A 19,605-nucleotide genomic window follows, 5' to 3' on the forward strand; every position below is an offset into this window, starting at 1 on the left:
GTTTGGGCTAGGAGGAGGAGGCAGAGGATACTTCAAAATGTTTAAAAAGGACAAAAGGGAAAAAATGAAAAAAAAAAAAAAAAAGAAAAAAGGAAAAAGAAAGGGTCAGAAATAAAATAAATTTTTGAAAAAATAAATTCAAAGAATCAACAATACTCCATCGAACGCTGGTTTTGGAGGGAGTAACCTCTGAACTGCCATTTGCCTTTTTCCGCCATGTGAAAGCCTTCCATTTCCTTTTATATCTCTTTCTCTCAATCACCCTTTGCCTTTCTTCCCCTCTTTCTCTTCTCCATTTCTTCTTCTTCTTCTTCTTCTTCTTCTTCTTCTTCTTCCTTGCTTCTTTCTACTCCGTAAATGGCGTCGTCCACGAGCCTTTCTAGGTCCCAAAGACCTTCTACCATCTCGCCATTCCGCTCACGGAAGTCTCCGGGGGTGTCGCCGGCCTCCAGGCCGAACGGACGACCTACAACTCCTTCTTCCACTGTGTCTTCGAGACCTCCGTCGAAGGTTTCGGTTTCTCCGATGACAACTGCTAGTTGTAACCCGAGCCCTTCCACTCCTGCACTTGACCGTTTCGATGTCATGAAGGCTAAAGAAAATGTGACGGTCACGGTTAGGTTTAGACCTCTGAGGTATTGTTTGCTTTTTCTTTTTACTCGATTCTTTGAAGAAATGGTGGACCGATTTTGGCGGAGGCTGATAAGTTTGTCGTCTTCGAGCTGGTGATGGTACTTGGAAGCTTATTCTATTTCTTTTCCCTTCTTGTTTTTGACTTGGAACAGTGTTAGAGAGCTTAATAAAGGAGACGAGATAGCTTGGTATGCGGACGGAGAATACACAGTGAGGAACGAATTCAACTCATCCATCGCTTATGGATTTGGTTCGTTTGAACTCCTTTTCAATTTTCGGTCACACTTTGCTTGAATTGGTTACCATCAAGTTGTTCTGGATCTTGAATTCATTTTTTTCCTGCTTAGTCAACTGTTGACTCCATAACTTTTTTTTTTAGCCAAAAAGTTGGAAGTACCTTTTCTTTTTGAATTGCATTGTGATTTAAGCTTTCGAAAAGTTGTTCTAGAACTTTTTGAGTATTCTATCATTTTTTTTTGTTGACATAGTTGTTTTATTTAGTGGCTGCTCAGTTGTTCCTCGGACCCGTGTATCGATGAATTTGCTATTCTTCTTTCAAATGGTTATTTCTTGCATGTTTCAGATAGAGTTTTTGGTCCAGCGACAACGACTCGTCATGTATACGATGTTGCTGCTCATCAAGTTGTTGCCGGTGCAATGAACGGAATCAATGGTAACCTTTTGATAAAAAAGAAAAATTTATATAAAAGAAGTAATAAGCTGCATGCTCATAGCATACCGATGTAGGCTTTCAACACGGTATTGGAACAGTTGATATTTACTATTTACTGGAAACAAGCAAATTTAGTTCCTCTGGTTATTTTCATCTCTCAGTTGCATCCTGGACTATATCATCGAGACTCTTTACTCGGTAGGTGTAGGATATTTTGTTTGTTATTACACGAAGTAAAAGATTGGCTTTCATTATCATTGCTTTCCCATTTATTGATGCTTATCAGAACTGGCGTTCGTATGGCTTAATGGGCTACATATAATTTTTTACTGCTTATTTATTTATTTATTCATTCATTTTATCTGATATGCTGCTAGCAATGATCATTACTATATTTCCTCAGCAATGCGCTGGTAGGATCATTTTCCTCATTAAATGGTGATAAGACTTATTGAGCAGATGCTACTTATGTAGGGACTGAGACCATCTAATACTTCAAGTTATATTTTTCTAACTCAATAAAACCAGCGATCACAAGTGGTTAGAGCCGTGTTGTGAATCTGATGTGCAATGTTATTTTGATCTTTTGAACTTTTGGTTTTCTCTTAACGAGCTGCTTTTAGGATTGCTGATGTACTCGATTCTGCAGGTACTGTTTTTGCATATGGTGTCACTAGCAGTGGTAAGACTCATACCATGCATGTAAGTTACTGGGTTTTTTATCCTCCTTGAAGTATAAGCCATATCTTTTACTGCCGTTAATTTTCTAATCCTTCATTTTAACTCAGTAGCATACTGAAGTTTAGAGATGTGTCTTTAGTTTAACATGCTTCTGAGAAAAGTCCGCGAATTCGTTTCAAATATGCAAGGAGGGCGCACGGGGGAAATGTTGAAGTGAGGGGGAGTTACGTTGGGGAATATTTTTTAAGGGAAAGTAGTGAACTCCGCTGGGCTAGGAGTCGGTTATGTTTTTTAATGGGAGTCAGTTATACTTAGAACTCTCAAAAGTCCACAACCCTTGTAAATCTTTATCTTCCGTTTTCTAAATGGAACTCCTTCCAGTCATATTATCTACTCTGTGATCAAGTGTTATGTACAACGAAAAATCATCTGTGAAGTATTATAACAATTTATTCTCACGTTCAGGGAGAGCAAAAGTCTCCCGGAGTTATCCCACTGGCAGTGAAGGATGTATTTGGAATTATACAAGAGGTAATACATTAAGCCCGTCTCTTAAATTTTGGCACCATTATATACTGTCTGTCTTTAACATCCTTACAAACATGTGAATAAACTGACCACCATGTTTACTCTGCTTTAGACACCTGAGCGGCAGTTTCTTCTTCGTGTTTCATATCTAGAGATCTACAACGAGGTTAGTTGTATAGCTCTAACCACTCGATTGTCATTGTCATAATTTTTCAAACTTCTTTCCCATGTACAACCCTGATTCGAAGTCCTTACACAGTTGATTGTAAAAATAGTCTGACAAGGAATAAGTTTGGGCAGACATATTGTTTGCAAAGTTCTGAGTTTATCATGTAGCAGCTGAAAGATATAAGTTTTAATATTGGGTTAGCTGGGAATTTATCATTTTAGCTACTTATTTTTTTCAGGTCATCAATGATTTACTTGATCCAACAGGTCAGAATCTACGAGTACGAGAGGATGCTCAGGTGCTCATATAATTTTTGAAACCTAAACACCAAATTGTTTTTTAGTTTGTCGTTTTAATTTAATGAGATAATTGTTTTGCTTATCTCTGTGTATTGTTATTCTAGTTGAGCTTGGATGGATAACATTTCCTTGGTATGGGGGGATGTTACTGTAATTGCTTTGCTTCTATAACCGCAATATCATTATGAGTAACTGTGGAAGGACAATGTGAAGAACTGTCATTCTTAATCAAACATCACAACAAGCAATTTCAATATGGATTCTTTTCATACAATGAATAATGAAGTTGATATAGTTTATTATTATGAATCAAGGAAATAAAAATATTTCTGAGTGTTCCATGTGTTCATGGTGCTCATGGGTCCGAAGAACTAGTAGACAGCAATATGCAATTTTGAGTTTCATAGAAATTTTGCTGTATTAGTGCATCTATATTAGAGCTAACAGGAAAAATTCATCAAACTATTGACGGCTAGCAGGGAAAGCCCATCAAATTGTTGATGTCTTTTATATTTATACAGCAGTATACATTTTATTACAGGTTCTTAGTTTTTTTTTTTTATTTTTTTTTTATTTTAAATTTTAGTCTTTAATTTTATTTGTAGGGAACTTATGTTGAGGGCATCAAAGAAGAAGTTGTTTTGTCCCCTGCTCATGCTCTTTCCTTGATAGCATCTGGAGAAGGTTAGAGTAGTATAGAGCTACTTTTAGCATGTGGTCTATTGAATTGTACTAGTTTTCTTCCTGGTTTCCATTGTACGCTAGTTTGTCATATTTTGCAGGAGGTTTTATTTCGATATAGCAAAAAATTAAGTCTACCATAATTTCAGTGCATCTTGTTTGACATATTTTTTATGTTTAATTTTTTTGACCAACTTTTTAGTGACTTACTGATCTATTCGAAATTTTCTTATGTTATTGTTTCTATACAGAGCATCGACACGTGGGATCTAATAATTTCAATCTACTTAGCAGTCGGAGTCACACTATATTCACTTTGGTATTTTTACTTATTTCTTTGTTTACTTTTAAGCATGTCTTTTTTATTTTGAAAATATTTGGTGGAAGTCTCACCTGATTTCGATTTGGAAAGTAATATTTACATCCAGTACCACTGTCAATGCTTTCATATTGGTAGGAACTTGTATAAACAGATATATGCAAAAAGAAATAACATATTTGAATGTTCTATGGGTAAGACACATTCTATATATTGATTTTTATATTCTTTTACATAATTTGAGTGCATGCATTTTTTTAACCTTCACTCGCAAAAAATTGTGGTACTCTGGCATAGGTGCATATTTTCTTTTTGGGGGGTCTAGTAAAAATAAGCTAACCTAATTTTGGTCCCATGCCGGACTTTGGCGATAGATCAACACGTGTGGACTGGAGGAAGTTGCTCATGTTGACCCAAGCCATTCTATACTATGATATCATAAACACATATCAAAATTACCATATCAATACATGATTATGATGTAAACTCCTGTCTGTTGGCAAGATGTGGTATAACTTTTTAAGGTGGCAGTATGCAGTTTTTGACTTGCTTTATTTTGAGGTTTGTTGAATAGAGCTTAGGAAAGATAAAATTCTAATTAGTACTTGTGCCATTTTTAGGCATCCATTACTTTTAAACATTGGAAGGTATCTTTGCATCTAAGGAAATTGTGGAATTTGAAAATTGAACCATATTTTCCTTTTATTTATTTATTTTTATTTTTATGTTAGATGTTTGCCAATGGATTTGTTGCATATGATTTTTGATGAAAGCTAGCAATTTATGTTTCATCTTCTGGTGTTCTCTCTCTGCCTTTTGACTTGTTTAAAGAGTCTTGGTTGTTGAATCTATCTAACTTCTCACCTCCCCTTCACTATCTAGACCATTGAAAGTAGCCCGCATGGGGAGCATCATGGTGAAGAAGATGTCACATTGTCCCAACTGGTAATGCGTTGCTCCTTTTTCTGGAATTTGGTCCGTTTCTTATTGATCTTTTTATACTCTTGTATACTTCTTTCTAAAATTTAGTGGTCATCCTAATGGAATTCAAATGCTCGCTGTAGCACTTAATTGATCTTGCAGGATCTGAAAGTTCAAAAACAGAAACAACTGGTTTGCGAAGAAAAGAGGGTTCGTACATCAACAAGAGCTTACTGACTCTAGGCACTGTAAGATTTTACTCATTTTGTCTCCCATGTTTATATTGCCTCACAGGGCATAATGCTTTGACTTTTCATCCATTGGGAGACATGTGATTGAAAAGAAGAGACTTTGGGAGTTCTTTTTGATGTAAAAATTTCTCCCAGTAATTCCCTTATGCAATATGATTTTTATTCAGGATGGCATTCTTCAATATAAATGCACATTATTTTGTTTTCTTTAATCAAAGGATTTTTTAAAATAAAAATGAAAAAATTCATTAAACTAATGATATATACCCAAAAATGGAGGAAAGTGCAACGAGAAGTTATAGAAAAGTCATCTTGTTAGCACAAACATCGAGGAAGAGCTTATCTGAAAGGGCTTTTGTTATAAACAAAATGAAGTGCTTATCTAAAAGGACACTCACTCTCATCCAATATGTCCTCTCCACTATGTGTTTCTACCATTTCCGCCTTCTGGGATTGTGGAGGCTTCTAACGTTTTTAAATGCCCAAGGTGCACTAAGGCCCAAGGACCCTCTAGAGCCTAGGTCTAGGCTTTTTTTTTTATGAGGCGCACTACATGTAAAAATGTTACAATAAAAAGAGAAAGCATAGTTGAAGTGGAAATATGGAAAATAAAGACCTCAGACACAGTTTTTTTTGCATTTAGGCTTTGTAATCTTGATTCCTTTAGTTAATTAAAAAAAGAAAACCCTTGATTATCGCTATTTTTTCAAAAAGATGAAAAAGCCCCAAAGCGAGGGCTTTGAAACTTGGGGCTTCACAAAAGGCACGCGCCAGAGGGATGCCTTATTTTGTGAGCAAAGGCAAGGAGCTACACCTGTGCCTTGAGCCTAGGTGTGCACCCGAGAGGGCTTTTTAAAACACTGGGAGGCTTCAGCACTGGTAATTGGATGATAAACATATTACCCAGCTTACTAGATGGTTATAGTAGGCTGGGCTCAGTAGGAGATTGGTCCATAGGTCTCTGAGAAATGCCCTTGGGCAACTCAAACGCTCTTGGAATCACATTAGATAAAGACTTTCTGGAAGACTTGAAAAATGATAAAAGTACTGTTTTCTCAAAGAGAGACAGACTCACAATCCTACAATCTTTGCTCACAAATATGCCTATCTATTTTTTATGACTATCTTGAAAATGATAAAAACATGAGCGTTTAGATTTTGGTGACCTCTCTTGGTTGTCCTGAAGGAGGTTTCTTACAATAAGAATGGAGGGGTTAGAAAAAAGAAAAGAAAAAAAAGGAGGGGGTTGTTGGAGTTAAATCTGGAGCACAGCTTTGATGTCCAAGTGGGCTGAAGATCTCATATTGAAAGGGGATGCACATTTTCCATCTCTAGTAATAACCCAACAGTATTTTTTGTTTGTCTAATGTAAGTCTTGTTTATTATAACTTGTTCAAATTTGAAATTTTGCACCAACGTTTCAAAATCTTTCTCATGACAGGTGATTTCCAAGTTAACTGATGAAAAGGCAACTCATATTCCATATCGAGATTCAAAACTTACTCGGTTGTTGCAGTCATCTCTGAGCGGTCATGGAAGAATTTCTGTATGTCTGTGTTCTTCTGTTATATTGTATGCTTGTGTAACTTCGTCTCTTTATGCACACTGACACTGTCGTGTACAATAGCTACACTGTTTATTATATATTGAGTGATCTTTTATGTTTCTTTGTTAGCTCATTTGTACCGTGACCCCTGCATCTAGCAATAGTGAGGAGACACACAACACCTTAAAGTTCGCACATCGAAGCAAGCGTGTTGAAATTAAAGCTTCTCAAAATAAGGTAAGTTTTGTATTGTCTTGGTGGTAACTCTTGCTGAAGTCTGGAAGATTCTTCCAACACAAATGAAAGAAATTTTGTAATAAAGAGGAGATTAGCCCATAGACTTTCAAATTGGGCGTTTGCTTATTTCTATAGACGTGTATAGAAAAGCTCATGTATTAGCTATGCCCTCTTTCAGATCATAGATGAGAAATCTCTCATCAAAAAGTATCAGAGGGAGATTTCTAGTTTAAAGCAGGAGCTTCAGCAATTGAAGCGTGGCATAATGGAGAACCCTAGTACAACTGCATTGTCTACACAAGAAGATTTGGTCAATTTGAAGCTTCAGGTATGTTGATGCTACGTAGCATCTAAGATACAGTACTCCAGAAGTACTCATCTGAAGTATTTAGTATTATGCCAGACTATCCTTCTATTTATAAAAGTTGTTATCCATTAGGTAATTTAATTACTAACGACATAACCAACAAACTACCAGAACCTACAAAAAACTAAAAGTTGAATTCTTGGAATTTCTTGGCCTCTTTCTTGATAGATCATCTTACATTCCTCCTAGCTTATTTTGAAAGTTGGGATGAGGAATAAGCTTCTTTTTTTACTTGATTATTTATTATTATTATTTCTTAACCTTCAGCCATATGTTTGTGGTTTATTATGCTTTGTTTTGCTCTGTGTTGCTGCAATATTTTTTCCCTTTTTAGAAGTTGTCTTAATAAGTATTATTGCGTGATGTGATGTCAAAGCTGGAAGCTGATCAGGTTAAATTACAATCGAGATTGGAAGAGGAAGAAGAAGCAAAGGCTGCTTTGATGGGGAGAATTCAAAGGTTGACAAAACTAATCCTAGTTTCTACTAAAAATGCTTTGCCATCAAGTGTTGCTGAAAAGCCAGGACAAAGAAGGAGGCATTCTTTTGGTGAAGATGAGGTCTGTATCAAATATTTTTAATTTAGTTTTTTTAGGATAAGCAGAACTTGGCATGCACATACTTTTGCATTCTGCCTTTTTTTGCTTTATAATAAGTTATGTCATTATTTCAATCATTCATACCGCTCTTGAACTTGGAAGTTGAAGCCATATCTTCCCTCTCAGTTTTTGTTACTAATTATTTATTAATTTATTCGTTACTCTTATAATTACATTTTTGCAGCTGGCATATTTGCCTGATAGAAAACGGGACTACCTGAATGATGATGATGGTGGGAGTTGTGCTTCTGGGATTTCAGTGGATGGAAGAGATGATGTTGTAAATCTAGATGATCTGGTTAAGGATATGAGAAGTAACAAAAAACGTGGAATGCTTGGCTGGTTTAAAATCCGAGTAATATTTTCATCTTTTATTTTTACTTCATTTAACCATCTTTGTTTGTTTGTAAAAGGATCACGATACAGGTTTATTGATCTGCCGGAATGTATATTTTAGTTTTATCAACTTTTTTTTCGTGATTTTGAGATACCATCTACACTCTTTTCCCCAGGCACTGCATCTTTTATGCCCCAAGTCCTGTAGCTATCTTTGATGGAACTTGAAAGTGCTAAATGATGTGCAGTTTGACACTAAAATTTTATCAATGTGTTTGCTTAATATTGGAAATATAATGATTTGATGTCTAGGTTTATCTACAATATAGGATTAATCTTGTAGTTATTCTCCACTTGAAGGGTTAGAACCACTATTCTGATGATCGGTTTAGTATTTACCTTTTATGTTTTATAAACAATCTATTGTCTGTACTCAAACACTCCACCATTTTGGGGAGTGCTTTTTGTCCATAGAATAGGGAAAATGTGATCTATTTTGAATTTTCAATCGGTAAAGCTGCTCTGAAATCTTCCCAAGTAAACAGTACCTGCTAAAATCTCAACGCTCACATATTCTCTTTTGGTAAAATTGGAAAGATGTGTCTGTTATTATTCTGCAAACTTTATTTTCTTGTTGCAGTCAGTCTCATCCGCCAAAATTGTTCTTGGAAACTTTTAATTATTAAACATTTAAATGTTTAATATTAAGTAACAGGTGGCTGTCTACAATGATTGACACATAAAATTGTTAGATAAGGCAATTCTAATAATCTGTTTTAGGACCAAGTTTCAGAAACTTCAGCATATTCATTTTACTTGAGAAATTTCTGGTTGTGACTTCCTCGTGTAGTATGAAGGAAACTATTCCAACACTAGTTAGAGAACTGAAAGCCAATTATTTACTGTGCAGAAGCCCGAGAATCCTATTGGACCATCATCAACTATTGATACCGGAAGTTCTACGGGTGACTCACCTGCATCTCGCTCAAAAGCTTCTCAAAATCGGATGATACCTGATGAATTGAAGAATGGAAGAAGGACATCAATTTGCAGAAAGGGAGATGATTCTTCCATTATTTACTCATCTCAAGAGAGAACACAAGCAGGGGACTTATTTGGTGCAACTATGGATGGCTACCGTTTGCCTCCGGTAAGAAATTTACTGTCTGCATAATGCATTAAATGAGTACTACATTGTTTTTTCTCTTTTAAAAAAAACAAGGATTTCCATGGTTCTAGAGGTCAATGATTTCTTCGACCAGAAAGAACAAGGTAAAGGCATTAATGAGATGAAGTAGAGCATGCAATCCTATTTCTAGTCAATGAGGAAGAACTTTTTAAGATAAAACAAAAGTGAAAGAACTTTATTAAACGGAATATGTTTTTGGAGATGAGAAACTTTTGGGTGGTCGGTTCTCTCAATAATGCTTTTGTTCTTTTATTACCCGGCTTTCTAGTAACCATAAGTTAATAAGAAATTATAAATTTACATTGCCCTTGTTGTGGTACTCTTAACAAATTAATAATCAAGGGGCTGTTTAGGGAAAATATTAAGCAAGACTATAATAACCACTTCTAGCTATAGCAAACACTATTTAAAATTCCCGAATTAACTATAGTAAACACTATTTCAAAGCTTCTCATTTGCTACAGTATTTACTATTTGACATCCATCATTTTTTATTCTTTGCTATAGTATTTACCATTTCATTCTCAAACTAAAAATAATCTACACCACAAACACATACTATTATAATCCAAACTAAAATAATCTACACCTCAAAATTACTATAACTCAACTATAATAATATAAGACAATAATAACTTCCTCCTCCTTACCCCAAATGCTCCCACAGTTGTTAGTATTCACAATGGTGTCTCTTATTAATTAATCATTTCCATCTTTTTCCTATGATCTGATGACAATTCACAATTCCTTTGAGTATAGATGTACAGATTGCAAATTGCAACTTCTACAAATATAGGGACTGGACTACTACTTCAATGCAGATATTAATGCAACGATGCTTGGCTTAACCCTTTCCCTTATGTCTAGCTATTGAAACTTTTCTTGCTTCCTATGCTTTGTATTTCGGGCACAACCTAGGAATTACTTGTTTACGCTTCCTGTTCTCCAGTTGTTTATGAGAGGGCTTGTTCTATAAAGGGAAGAAGTTGCAACTGCTGTCTGCTAGTTCAAATGAAGTTTAAACATCTGCTAGTTCAAATGAAGTTTAAACATTAAAATAGCTCTTTATCCTTTCCCTTTGGTTGATTGTTTCCTTCTCAAAAGAGACTATAATTTCCACCAGTTCGCTTAATCGCTATGCTATGCAGCAATATACTTGGTTGTCTTATTGCCTTCATTGGAATAATTTTTAGACTCAAATTATCTGACGTGGAATAAATCGTAGGGGGTTATTTCCAATTGACGTGCTTTTGTATGGTGCTACACATTGTAATCTGAATCTCCACATGTTATTGTTTTCTATTTTCCAGACTGGGACTACTCTTACTGACCAGATGGATCTTCTCTGCGAGCAAGTCAAAATGTTGGCTGGGGAGGTTGCCTTGTGTACTAGTTCATTGAAAAGACTGTCAGAGCAAGCAGCCAGGAACCCTGAAGATTCCCAAATCAAGGTTTATTTTGCTATATTAATTTGAGGCCACAATAACAGTTGAAGTCCAATTTTAAAGGCTCCTAAACGTAGTAATGGATATCATGTAGGAACATGTGCAAAAATTGAAGGATGAAATTAGTGAAAAGAAGCTCCAAATACGAGTTCTGGAGCAACGCATGATTGGATCTGTTGAAATGTCACCACAAATGTCAAGTAGCATTGAATTGAGTCAGGTAATTGTGTGTGCTTAGCTATGCCATGGTAATTTAATCTGAACCAGAGGGCGGTCCAACTTTACATGCACGTGTTATATGATAATTTCTTGTGTTTTTATTTTCTTCCAAGGTACTTCTTCTCTAACTCTAATTAGAGTTTTCTACTTTAATGTAGGCCTTATCAAAGCTCACAGCTCAACTCAATGAAAAAATTTTTGAACTTGAGGTTAGTTATCTTCTTTTCCTGATATAAATTATATTAAATGGTGTTTGAAATAAGAAATTTTTATTGTTTTATAAAATTACACTAAATCACCTTCTCTTTGGACCCGATGTGAAGATTAAATCGGCTGACAATAGGATACTTCAGGAGCAGCTGCAAATGAAGGTAAGCTTTCTAAAGTTCTCATCATTCCTGTTGGAAAAAACGGTATTGATGAAAAAATAAATGTTCTGGAAGCAAGTTAATGTCTCAATATTTGTTAAACAAAGAGAAGAAAATTAAAAATGAGAGCGAAATTCTAACCTTATTGAAGAAGAGAATTGGTGGTACACTAAATGTTGTATAAGAAACGTGATATTCAAAATGTGGCGATTCCCAAAATGTGATAACAAAAATGTGGTACATAAAATTGTGATACACTCCATACAAGATAACTCACAGTTATATAGGACAAGGACAGACCTAATTGGTACTACCAACGTACAATTTAAAACAACATTAAAAATAGGAACTTACAGAACATAAAGCAAACTTAAAAATAACAAAAATTTAAATCTTAGATCATTTACTTAGACATCAAACTGAAAATTAAATATAGCAATAACTTTAAGAAACTTAAAAAATAAAAACACAAAACTAAAATTTAATGAAGTATAACCTCAAATCTCAACGATTCTGTTTTTTCTTTCATTATTTGATTTTCTACCTTTTTTTTTCCTCCGTAGGCAGCAGAAAATGCCGAGTTGCAGGAGGCAATTTTAAGGGTGCAACAAGAGTCATCATGCCAGAATCACTCAAGCAATTCTCAGAAAAATGAAGACGATGAGGCTTCTCAGCATCTCCCAAACTACTCTATACGGACAAAGGTCGAAGCACGACATAAATACAGCCCATGGGAGGATAAATATGCCGAAGAAAATACCCCAACTAGTGTCATGAGCTTGAATAGAGTTTTAACTCTGGACGATTCTAAAGCTTGCAACAGTGACAAGTTTTCTCACTCCCAAGTTATGCAGGTAACAGGATAAACAGTTATTGAATCAGGATAAAAATTATTGTTAGATGATATAACATTATATTTTTCTTAAACCTTTCAGCTAAGTTTTTGGGTTGATTGATGGTTTAAGATGGTATGTACCAGAGTAGTGGCTTAAGAGATCTTGTGTTTAAACTCCTTGCAATATTATTTCTTCCCAATTAAAAATGATTTCCATTTGTTGGGTCTTATACATATTTCATGCCTACAAGTGAAGGAGATTGTGATATAACATTAAATTTATTTTTGCCCATAAGTTTTTTGGTGAATTGGTGATTTAAAAATTTATTTTAAATGACCGGAAAACTAGCATATATCTTTTCTTTTGTTAGTTTTATTCTCTTGTTATACTCGCTTTCTTCTGTTTTTGTTGCTGTATAAACGTGTATTATCTTAATGTAGGCTGAGATAGAAAATTTGAAGCAAGAGAAGGTGAGACTGATTGAAGAAAAGGAAGGCCTCGAGATTCAGAGTCGTAAACTTTCGGAAGAAGCTTCGTATGCAAAGGAGTTAGCTTCAGCTGCAGCAATTGAACTCCAAAACTTAGCTGAAGAAGTTACCAGACTTTCTTATGAAAATGCCAAACTTGCTGGTGACCGTACAAATGCTAAGGATAGTTACTGCAGATCATGCTGTGCACAAAGATTCTATGATTCGAAGCACCATATTGGTAATGCTAGATATCAAAGAGAAGCTGCACTTGAGAAGGCGATAGTTGATAGAGATCAGAGAGAAGCTGAGCTATACCGAAGACTAGAAGAAGCAAAGCGCCATGAAGAGGATATGGAAAATGAACTAGCAAATATGTGGGGGCTATTTGCCAAAATGAGGAAGTCCGAACTAAATATTGAAGATATGTCATTTGAGGGAGTTCGTCCATCCTACCTTTTACAAGGCCGAGCTAAAAATGGTTATATCTCATCGAATGGCATCTCTGACGGACCGTTGGAAGACGATGTTGTATTCGCCGATGAAATGAGAGCTGGGAATAAGAAAGAGAGGATCAGATGTAGAGATGTGGAAAGCTTTGTTTCCCAAATGAAGGTATGAATTTGATTGAAACAAGATCGTTGATATTGTATGCTATTAATTATTAAATGTGAAAAATGGTAAAATATGGTATTTTTATAGCCCTCACATAACATCAGTTAAGACTGAATGAATATATAGTCTGAATTATCAATTCTGTTTCTACAGCAACTTAAGTGTCCCGATGTCTGATCCTAACTTGGATCTTTTTACAAAGATGCCTTGAAAGTGGCTTACTTTTTACGAGTCTATGGGCATATGAAATCATGAACTACCGCTTAGAGTCTTTTCTTTTTCCTTGGTCCCTGTGATTTGGAGACGGTTTCAATCTGTCCCTAATGGTTTGATAAACTATTCGGGAGTGTTAGGTTTCCGCAATTCAAGTGACGGAGTGGATTGTTAATAGTTCACTTTATGTTTGGACTTTGATCATAATAATTGGTATTTCAAACTATCAAAATCTACTTTGATTTTAAATTCCTATTTGTCATGATGTTTAATATTTGTTTTAATATTTATTTTATTTGAAAATTTGTTTTAAATGACAATTGTCGAAATTATTTACACTAGTAAAATTTTTATTCTTATTAGTTATAGATCGCACTAGACTCAGACATTTATCTGTGTATACCATGATGCAGATAGATGCATATAATAGTTTGTTTTTGTCTATCATATATAAATTGTGATATTTTACTATATTTTTATAAATATTTTGATTCATTTTGTTATATTTGAAAATAACCTTTTATAAATGGCCATTTAAACGACACTACTTCTAGATTTCACTGCATTTTTCATCAAATATTTCTGCATCGTAGTTGGATTATTTTTTTATTTTCCAATTTCAATTCTCATATAACTAAGTTAGGTGGATACCATTTAATTTTTTTTTTGTTGAAAATTGAGCCGATTCCTTCTCATATTTTTACCTGAATTTTATTTTACTCAAGTAAAAAGATTGAATTTTTAGTTAAATTTAATAACAAATTGTTTGTAAGATGACTTATTTTTAGTTTTCTAAGTGTTTTTATTTTAAAACTAATTGACTGGATTTTCCATTTCACACTTGTTTTACTAAAAAAAGGAAAAAGGAAAAAGAAAGATAGAAAGAGAAAAAAGAAGAAAGAATGGAACTAAAAATTTGGTTTTGCTTTTGGTTGAATGTTTATCACAGCAATAAGACTCAAAAGGCAAATAATACCATATGTTGGAATTTATATTCTGCAACATGTCTTTCCACATAGACAACTATAGGATGCATTTTCGAGGGAATCTTAATGAATAAAACAAAACTTTTGTTAAATACAAATATTGGTTCCAGTAAGTAGATGGATCAATATAGTAAATAATAATTGGCATTCCTTATCCATTCTCTCATATCAAAGTTTGATTCTCTATAATTATTTTACTAAATGAATTTATAGTTTAATAAACCAATGTTTTCTTGTAACCATTTCATTGTATTATATTGTCATTAAAACTGTTATTTCTTAATTTAATATCATATGGCCTATTCATATTTGTGTGTATATATAACTTCAAAAGGAAAAAAAAAAAAAAAAAAAAACAAAACAAAAATACTAAATATTTACTTACGATCCATATAACATTTTAAGAAAAACCAACAAAGCTTAATTACTTTTTTCATAAATTTCATATTTATTTTTTTTGGTTTAAAAGATTGCAAGATGATTTTTCAATTCTTTTTCTTCTTATTCTTTGAAATTTATTCTTTCTCTTCTTCATATTATCACTTTCTTCTTCATATTTCCACTTCTTATTCGCGATTATTCATTTTCCCTTCCAGAATTTCTGCCTTCTTCTTCTTCTCTCATTTTTTTTCCTTATTGGTACAATATCTGAACGTTATTGGTACCTGATCTAAATGATTGTATACGAATGATCAATTGTCTATCCTAAATAGACAGAGATAGATTACTATCACTAATAGATGGTTTAGACTGGATACAAGATCGTTTAATCTGAGTACATGGGTATAAAGATCGTTTAAGCTAGGTACAAGAATACTTACAAGATATATGATCAATTTTTTCCCACATATGTGACCGATTAATCGCGGAATATTTTTGTTATTTCACATTGTGGGCTTGTAATTTTTTTTTTCAAAATTATTCTATGCAGTACAAATATTTTCGCACTTTGTTCTATTTTAAAAAAATTCATCTAAATTTGTGGATTTGAATATTCTTAATATATTTATTTATTTTTAGAAAGGGTAAAAACTATCATTGAAGTATAGTGATAAAGGTATAAGCCACCACTGAAGTATAGTGATAATTACCTCAAACCATTGTTAATACATAACCTTTAAACTTACTATAATCATAAAAATTAGATCCGAATGTTACAATTTCTTCAACGATATAAGTTTGAGAAATAGTTTAACATTCCTATAAGTTTAACTTATAAAATTTGACAAATTCACAATTTTTACGGATGAAAGTTTGGACATGGTTACTACTCACCATACTTCAAGGGTGATTTTTTTCAAATTTGTATTTTATTTTGTTATTTTTCTTAATTCTAGCGGCATTTTTACAATAAAAATAAAATATTGAAATTATTTAAAAAAATATTCATCAAATTCTCTATAGCCAATTTAAATTATTTTTGCTACACTTTGTAGATAGTTTCATTTTTTTTTCTAGCTATAACAATTCTCCTGCACATTTTCATTATTATAATGATGTCATACATTTCTATATATATTAAAATCACGAATATGATCATCCAGATACAGAGAAATTTTCTATAGTACAAGCATCATACATGATTTTTTTCACGATCTCATTTATATTCTAAAACTAGCCTATTGACTTCATCAACCTACTGTAACCAACAAAGGAAACATATACTCGTTACACTTACATTGAAATATACAAAATTTTTGGTCCAAGTTTCTGAAGATGTGTAACTATTTTACCTTTTTAATTTCTTTAAGCATCTCTAAAAGATCTTGCGGATGTAACCTTGATAATTCTCTGTTAGGATACTAAACAGACCTTCTGGTTGACAAAGACTTTGACCTTCCCTGAAAATAAAGAGACAACAAGAAAAGGATTTTGAGAAGGTTGTTCATAGGGAAATGAGATCATCAAAGTAAAGAAGGTGATGAAAATTGAGTTTACTTTTTAAATTTGTTGCAATTGGTAGGGAACCATCCAATCTGTCGCCTTTCGTTGTCGTAGATTACCATTTTGTCTTTTAGAGAGATGTCTGAATGAGAAGCAAGGTCAACCGATATAACAATTGAGGCCACTAAGATATGAGAGTGCTCTTGGTAGGGTAAAGATGTTTTTTGTCATGTCCAAAACTTTTGAACTAGGAAATCATCAAATTTGGAAGTAATATATTACACTTTGGAAAAAAAAAAAAAGGAAAAATAATGTTTTATGGGAAAACACTTGGATAAAGTGCATTCTATTCTAAACCATCTTTTAATCTATTCAAACAGACCATTAATCTCAACCATTGTAATTAAGAGAATAGAACTAAACATCAAAGTGATTTCTCATTGCCACTTTTGACAAACGAATGTTTTTTGAAGTACTTATTGCTAAAATTACCAAGTATTACCCTTCCAAAAAAAAAAAAAAAAAAAGTACTACCAAACAGTACCAAACAAAGTGTGGAGGAGGGATCACAATTTACAGATTGTTTGGCACTAATGTTACTTACCACCGATTATGTTGAGATTCCCTAGTCCTACTTCAGTCCCATTCAGAATCCCAAAGCAAACATTGCCATATTTCTGAAGAACAACTTGTTAAAAACATAATTTATAAAGCAGAAACCAGCAAATAATCCAAGATTGAGTTGTATACTCACAGTTATGATGAGATAAGCTTCTGGAGCCAGTTGAATTTGAGCTTTCTTAGTTTTTGTAAAGCGTAATGCCAAGGGATTGAAGTATTTTTTAACATCATGCAACGACTTGAAAGGACGGGGGCCTTTCCAGCATACTGGAAGAGATTTATCCTCCGGAGCATCTTCCAGTGGTTTTCCTCTCAAATTGTTCCTTACCTGAGGTAAAAAAAAAAATCTCATAACATTACAATGTCACACATGTGTGTTGCCTAAGGAAACAGTTCATTTTCTCAGTTTTTACCAGAGCAAGAATGGAATTGTAAGCTTGAGAGTTGAAGTAAGTGTAAGAGCTCCCACTATCAAAAACTAATGTAAGATCCTTGATCCCAGTAGCTTTTCCACCGAAATAGACTTCTGCAGGTCCAGAAGAGTAGTAACCTCTGCGATGAGATTGGATATCATACAAATCTTCAGTTACATGTGTGGTAAAAAGATAACACGATATTAAAGGGCTACTCACCCTATGGATTCATGTGACATACTTGTCCACGTTACTCCCGAAGAAGGGACGAGTTCATCACCAAAAAATAAAAATCCACCTTCTTCACTAAGACAGTGACCTACAACGTTTCTCACTACACCCATGTTACTTAGTTGCGAGATAAAGCTAACTTCACCATTCCCAAGGCCAAGAACTCCAGCTGTAGGAGGAGGTGAGTCTGGAACAGAATATTTATGTTCATATCCACATCTGCAGACAACAGGTTAAAAGATATATCCTCACAATTTAATACTATAGAAGCTAAATCAATTTCACTATGTTTTATACAATCCCTTGGGTAAAGGCAGTTCTTTGTAACTATTTACTTAAAAAGCAAAATGGAAACCCTGGTGATTGTGGCGCTGATTTATTAGGATTGTAAGCATGATAACAGTCTATCAGGAGATATATATCGATACAACTCACCCAAACGCTATACGAGGAGTAGCAAGAGAACCATTAGTGAGTTTCAAGGGAACATGATCATTGACCAACACACCCAGAGACGACCCATGGTCAGCATACTCAATTTCATACTGACACTGGTCATCAGCGGACTTGCAGTGGTGGTTGGTTATCGGGTGGAGTGAGATACACAGTGGTTCGAAACAGTTCAAAGCATTGTTGTTGGGTTTATATAACTGTTCACGAGGCTGCAGATGCATGTAAAATTCATAAGAACGTTAGAGCGAAAGAGAACAAACATCAAATTGGTCATCGTTATCATCCAATCCACTAACCTTTGTGCAGTCTGTACAAGGGGCATCACATTGAACCCAAGTGAGATCACTGCCCGAGTCGATATCAAATTCAAAAGCCTCATCTCCTTTGCCAATATTAATAGACACAGAGTAATAACTACAGATATCCAAAAGAATTTACAAGGAGTTAACACAAATGCAATGATAAGCAAACAATAAACACGCAAACAAATCAAACAACGGAAAATTCATGGAAAAACTGCATAAACATTTTAAACAGCCGATAAGAAACATCCGATTGAAAAACTTCCCAGTAACAGAACTTTACAAATTTCGAAATGAATGGAAAGTAAAGTACTAAACATTGTAATTTATGTTAAATTAATCGCCCCATCAACTAAAGTATTCTTGAACAAGAAAGACGCAAAAGAAATGCTAGAAAGAATCATTGAATGAACATAAATTACAAGAGGAAGGTTAGAAACAAAAACCCACTTAAACTAAATAGAGTATAACAGAAAACAATGAACCAAAAAACTCAAGAACTGAATAAGAGAACCTCAGGAAATCAAATTGGACATGAATCAAACAGAAGCACCTAACGAATGATAAAGGAAACAAAAAGACAATCAATAATCAACGATGAAGAGAGAAAAACATACAGAAGAATCAAATTAAAGATGGAATCAATACCCAAGTGGATAAACGTTCCCTTTGAGGGGAAAAACGACGGAGGAGAGGAGGCGGTCAGAATTCTTCTTGCCTAAAGAAAGAATGTTGGTTGAAAAGGAGACAGGAAAAATTGAAGAAAGACCTAAAAGAAAGAAGAAAAAAGAAGTGATTGTTGTCATTGTTCGACTTTCTATTTCCCTTCGAATCCCGAAGATTCCTAAACAAAAAGAAGGAGCTCAAAACTCAAAAGGTATTGACAAAAATTCATGGTCACAAATCCCATCCATCTACCCTTTTTAAGTCTTTGCAAGATACAAGAGTAAGAATTGTCTAAATCTTTAAAATCACTACAAAATGATTGTTCGGTGTGGTGTGATAAAATGTTACTGTAACCAAAAGTTTCTTAGTTCAACAAAATTATCAAACAGATTCATAGCCTTTTGAATAAATATATTTCGTCAAAAGACAAAATGTTTTAAATTATCAAACAAATTCAT

General features: G+C 34.0%; 2 protein-coding genes across 5 annotated transcripts; one reads left to right on the forward strand and one right to left on the reverse strand.

Moving 5' to 3' along the window:
• Positions 1-151: 151 nt before the first annotated feature.
• LOC103504074 (kinesin-like protein KIN-7C, mitochondrial) lies at positions 152-13,517 on the forward strand. Of its 3 annotated transcripts, none has more exons than XM_008468510.3 (23): positions 152-635; positions 786-883; positions 1,217-1,306; positions 1,956-2,008; positions 2,453-2,518; positions 2,628-2,681; positions 2,923-2,982; positions 3,589-3,667; positions 3,916-3,983; positions 4,866-4,928; positions 5,048-5,152; positions 6,597-6,701; positions 6,831-6,938; positions 7,117-7,266; positions 7,682-7,864; positions 8,088-8,258; positions 9,150-9,389; positions 10,739-10,879; positions 10,968-11,093; positions 11,251-11,301; positions 11,416-11,463; positions 12,024-12,314; positions 12,737-13,517. In XM_008468510.3, exons 1-23 carry the CDS (start codon positions 358-360, stop codon positions 13,382-13,384), a joined length of 3,276 nt encoding a protein of 1,091 aa, XP_008466732.2. In that variant the 5' UTR covers positions 152-357; the 3' UTR covers positions 13,385-13,517. The 3 variants fall into 3 exon arrangements, with proteins under 3 accessions (XP_008466732.2, XP_050938576.1, XP_008466733.2); XM_051082619.1 differs by lacking the exon at positions 152-635 and adding an exon at positions 1,381-1,504 and having other exon boundaries at positions 858-883; XM_008468511.3 differs by lacking the exons at positions 152-635; positions 786-883 and adding an exon at positions 1,468-1,504 and having other exon boundaries at positions 1,289-1,306.
• A 2,539-nt stretch (positions 13,518-16,056) lies between these two features.
• LOC103504073 (aspartic proteinase Asp1) lies at positions 16,057-19,405 on the reverse strand. Of its 2 annotated transcripts, XM_008468509.3 has the most exons (9): positions 19,130-19,405; positions 18,476-18,593; positions 18,162-18,388; positions 17,715-17,945; positions 17,496-17,634; positions 17,216-17,410; positions 17,066-17,138; positions 16,516-16,603; positions 16,057-16,418 (listed from the first exon to the last, which is right to left on the reverse strand). In XM_008468509.3, exons 1-9 carry the CDS (start codon positions 19,285-19,287, stop codon positions 16,334-16,336), a joined length of 1,314 nt encoding a protein of 437 aa, XP_008466731.1. In that variant the 5' UTR covers positions 19,288-19,405; the 3' UTR covers positions 16,057-16,333. The 2 variants fall into 2 exon arrangements, with proteins under 2 accessions (XP_008466731.1, XP_050938578.1); XM_051082621.1 differs by lacking the exons at positions 16,057-16,418; positions 17,066-17,138 and having other exon boundaries at positions 19,130-19,380.
• Positions 19,406-19,605: the final 200 nt, after the last annotated feature.

This window comes from Cucumis melo, chromosome 3 (assembly GCF_025177605.1).
Source record: "Cucumis melo cultivar AY chromosome 3, USDA_Cmelo_AY_1.0, whole genome shotgun sequence".
Taxonomy (NCBI): domain Eukaryota; kingdom Viridiplantae; phylum Streptophyta; class Magnoliopsida; order Cucurbitales; family Cucurbitaceae; genus Cucumis; species Cucumis melo.

What these genes read in the sequence shown, in the direction of transcription:
- LOC103504073 (XM_008468509.3), bottom strand. Translation starts at nt 19,287, where the DNA reads ATGACAACAATCACTTCTTTTTTCTTCTTTCTTTTAGGTCTTTCTTCA. An exon ending in ACAATTCCATTCTTGCTCTG is followed by an intron (nt 17,411 to 17,495) that starts GTAAAAACTGAG and finishes TTTTTACCTCAG; the next exon opens with GTAAGGAACAATTTGAGAGG. An exon ending in AAGCTTATCTCATCATAACT is followed by an intron (nt 17,139 to 17,215) that starts GTGAGTATACAA and finishes GTTGTTCTTCAG; the next exon opens with AAATATGGCAATGTTTGCTT.
- LOC103504074 (XM_008468510.3), top strand. Translation starts at nt 358, where the DNA reads ATGGCGTCGTCCACGAGCCTTTCTAGGTCCCAAAGACCTTCTACCATC. An exon ending in GTAAGACTCATACCATGCAT is followed by an intron (nt 2,009 to 2,452) that starts GTAAGTTACTGG and finishes TCTCACGTTCAG; the next exon opens with GGAGAGCAAAAGTCTCCCGG. An exon ending in TGGTCAATTTGAAGCTTCAG is followed by an intron (nt 7,267 to 7,681) that starts GTATGTTGATGC and finishes GTGATGTCAAAG; the next exon opens with CTGGAAGCTGATCAGGTTAA.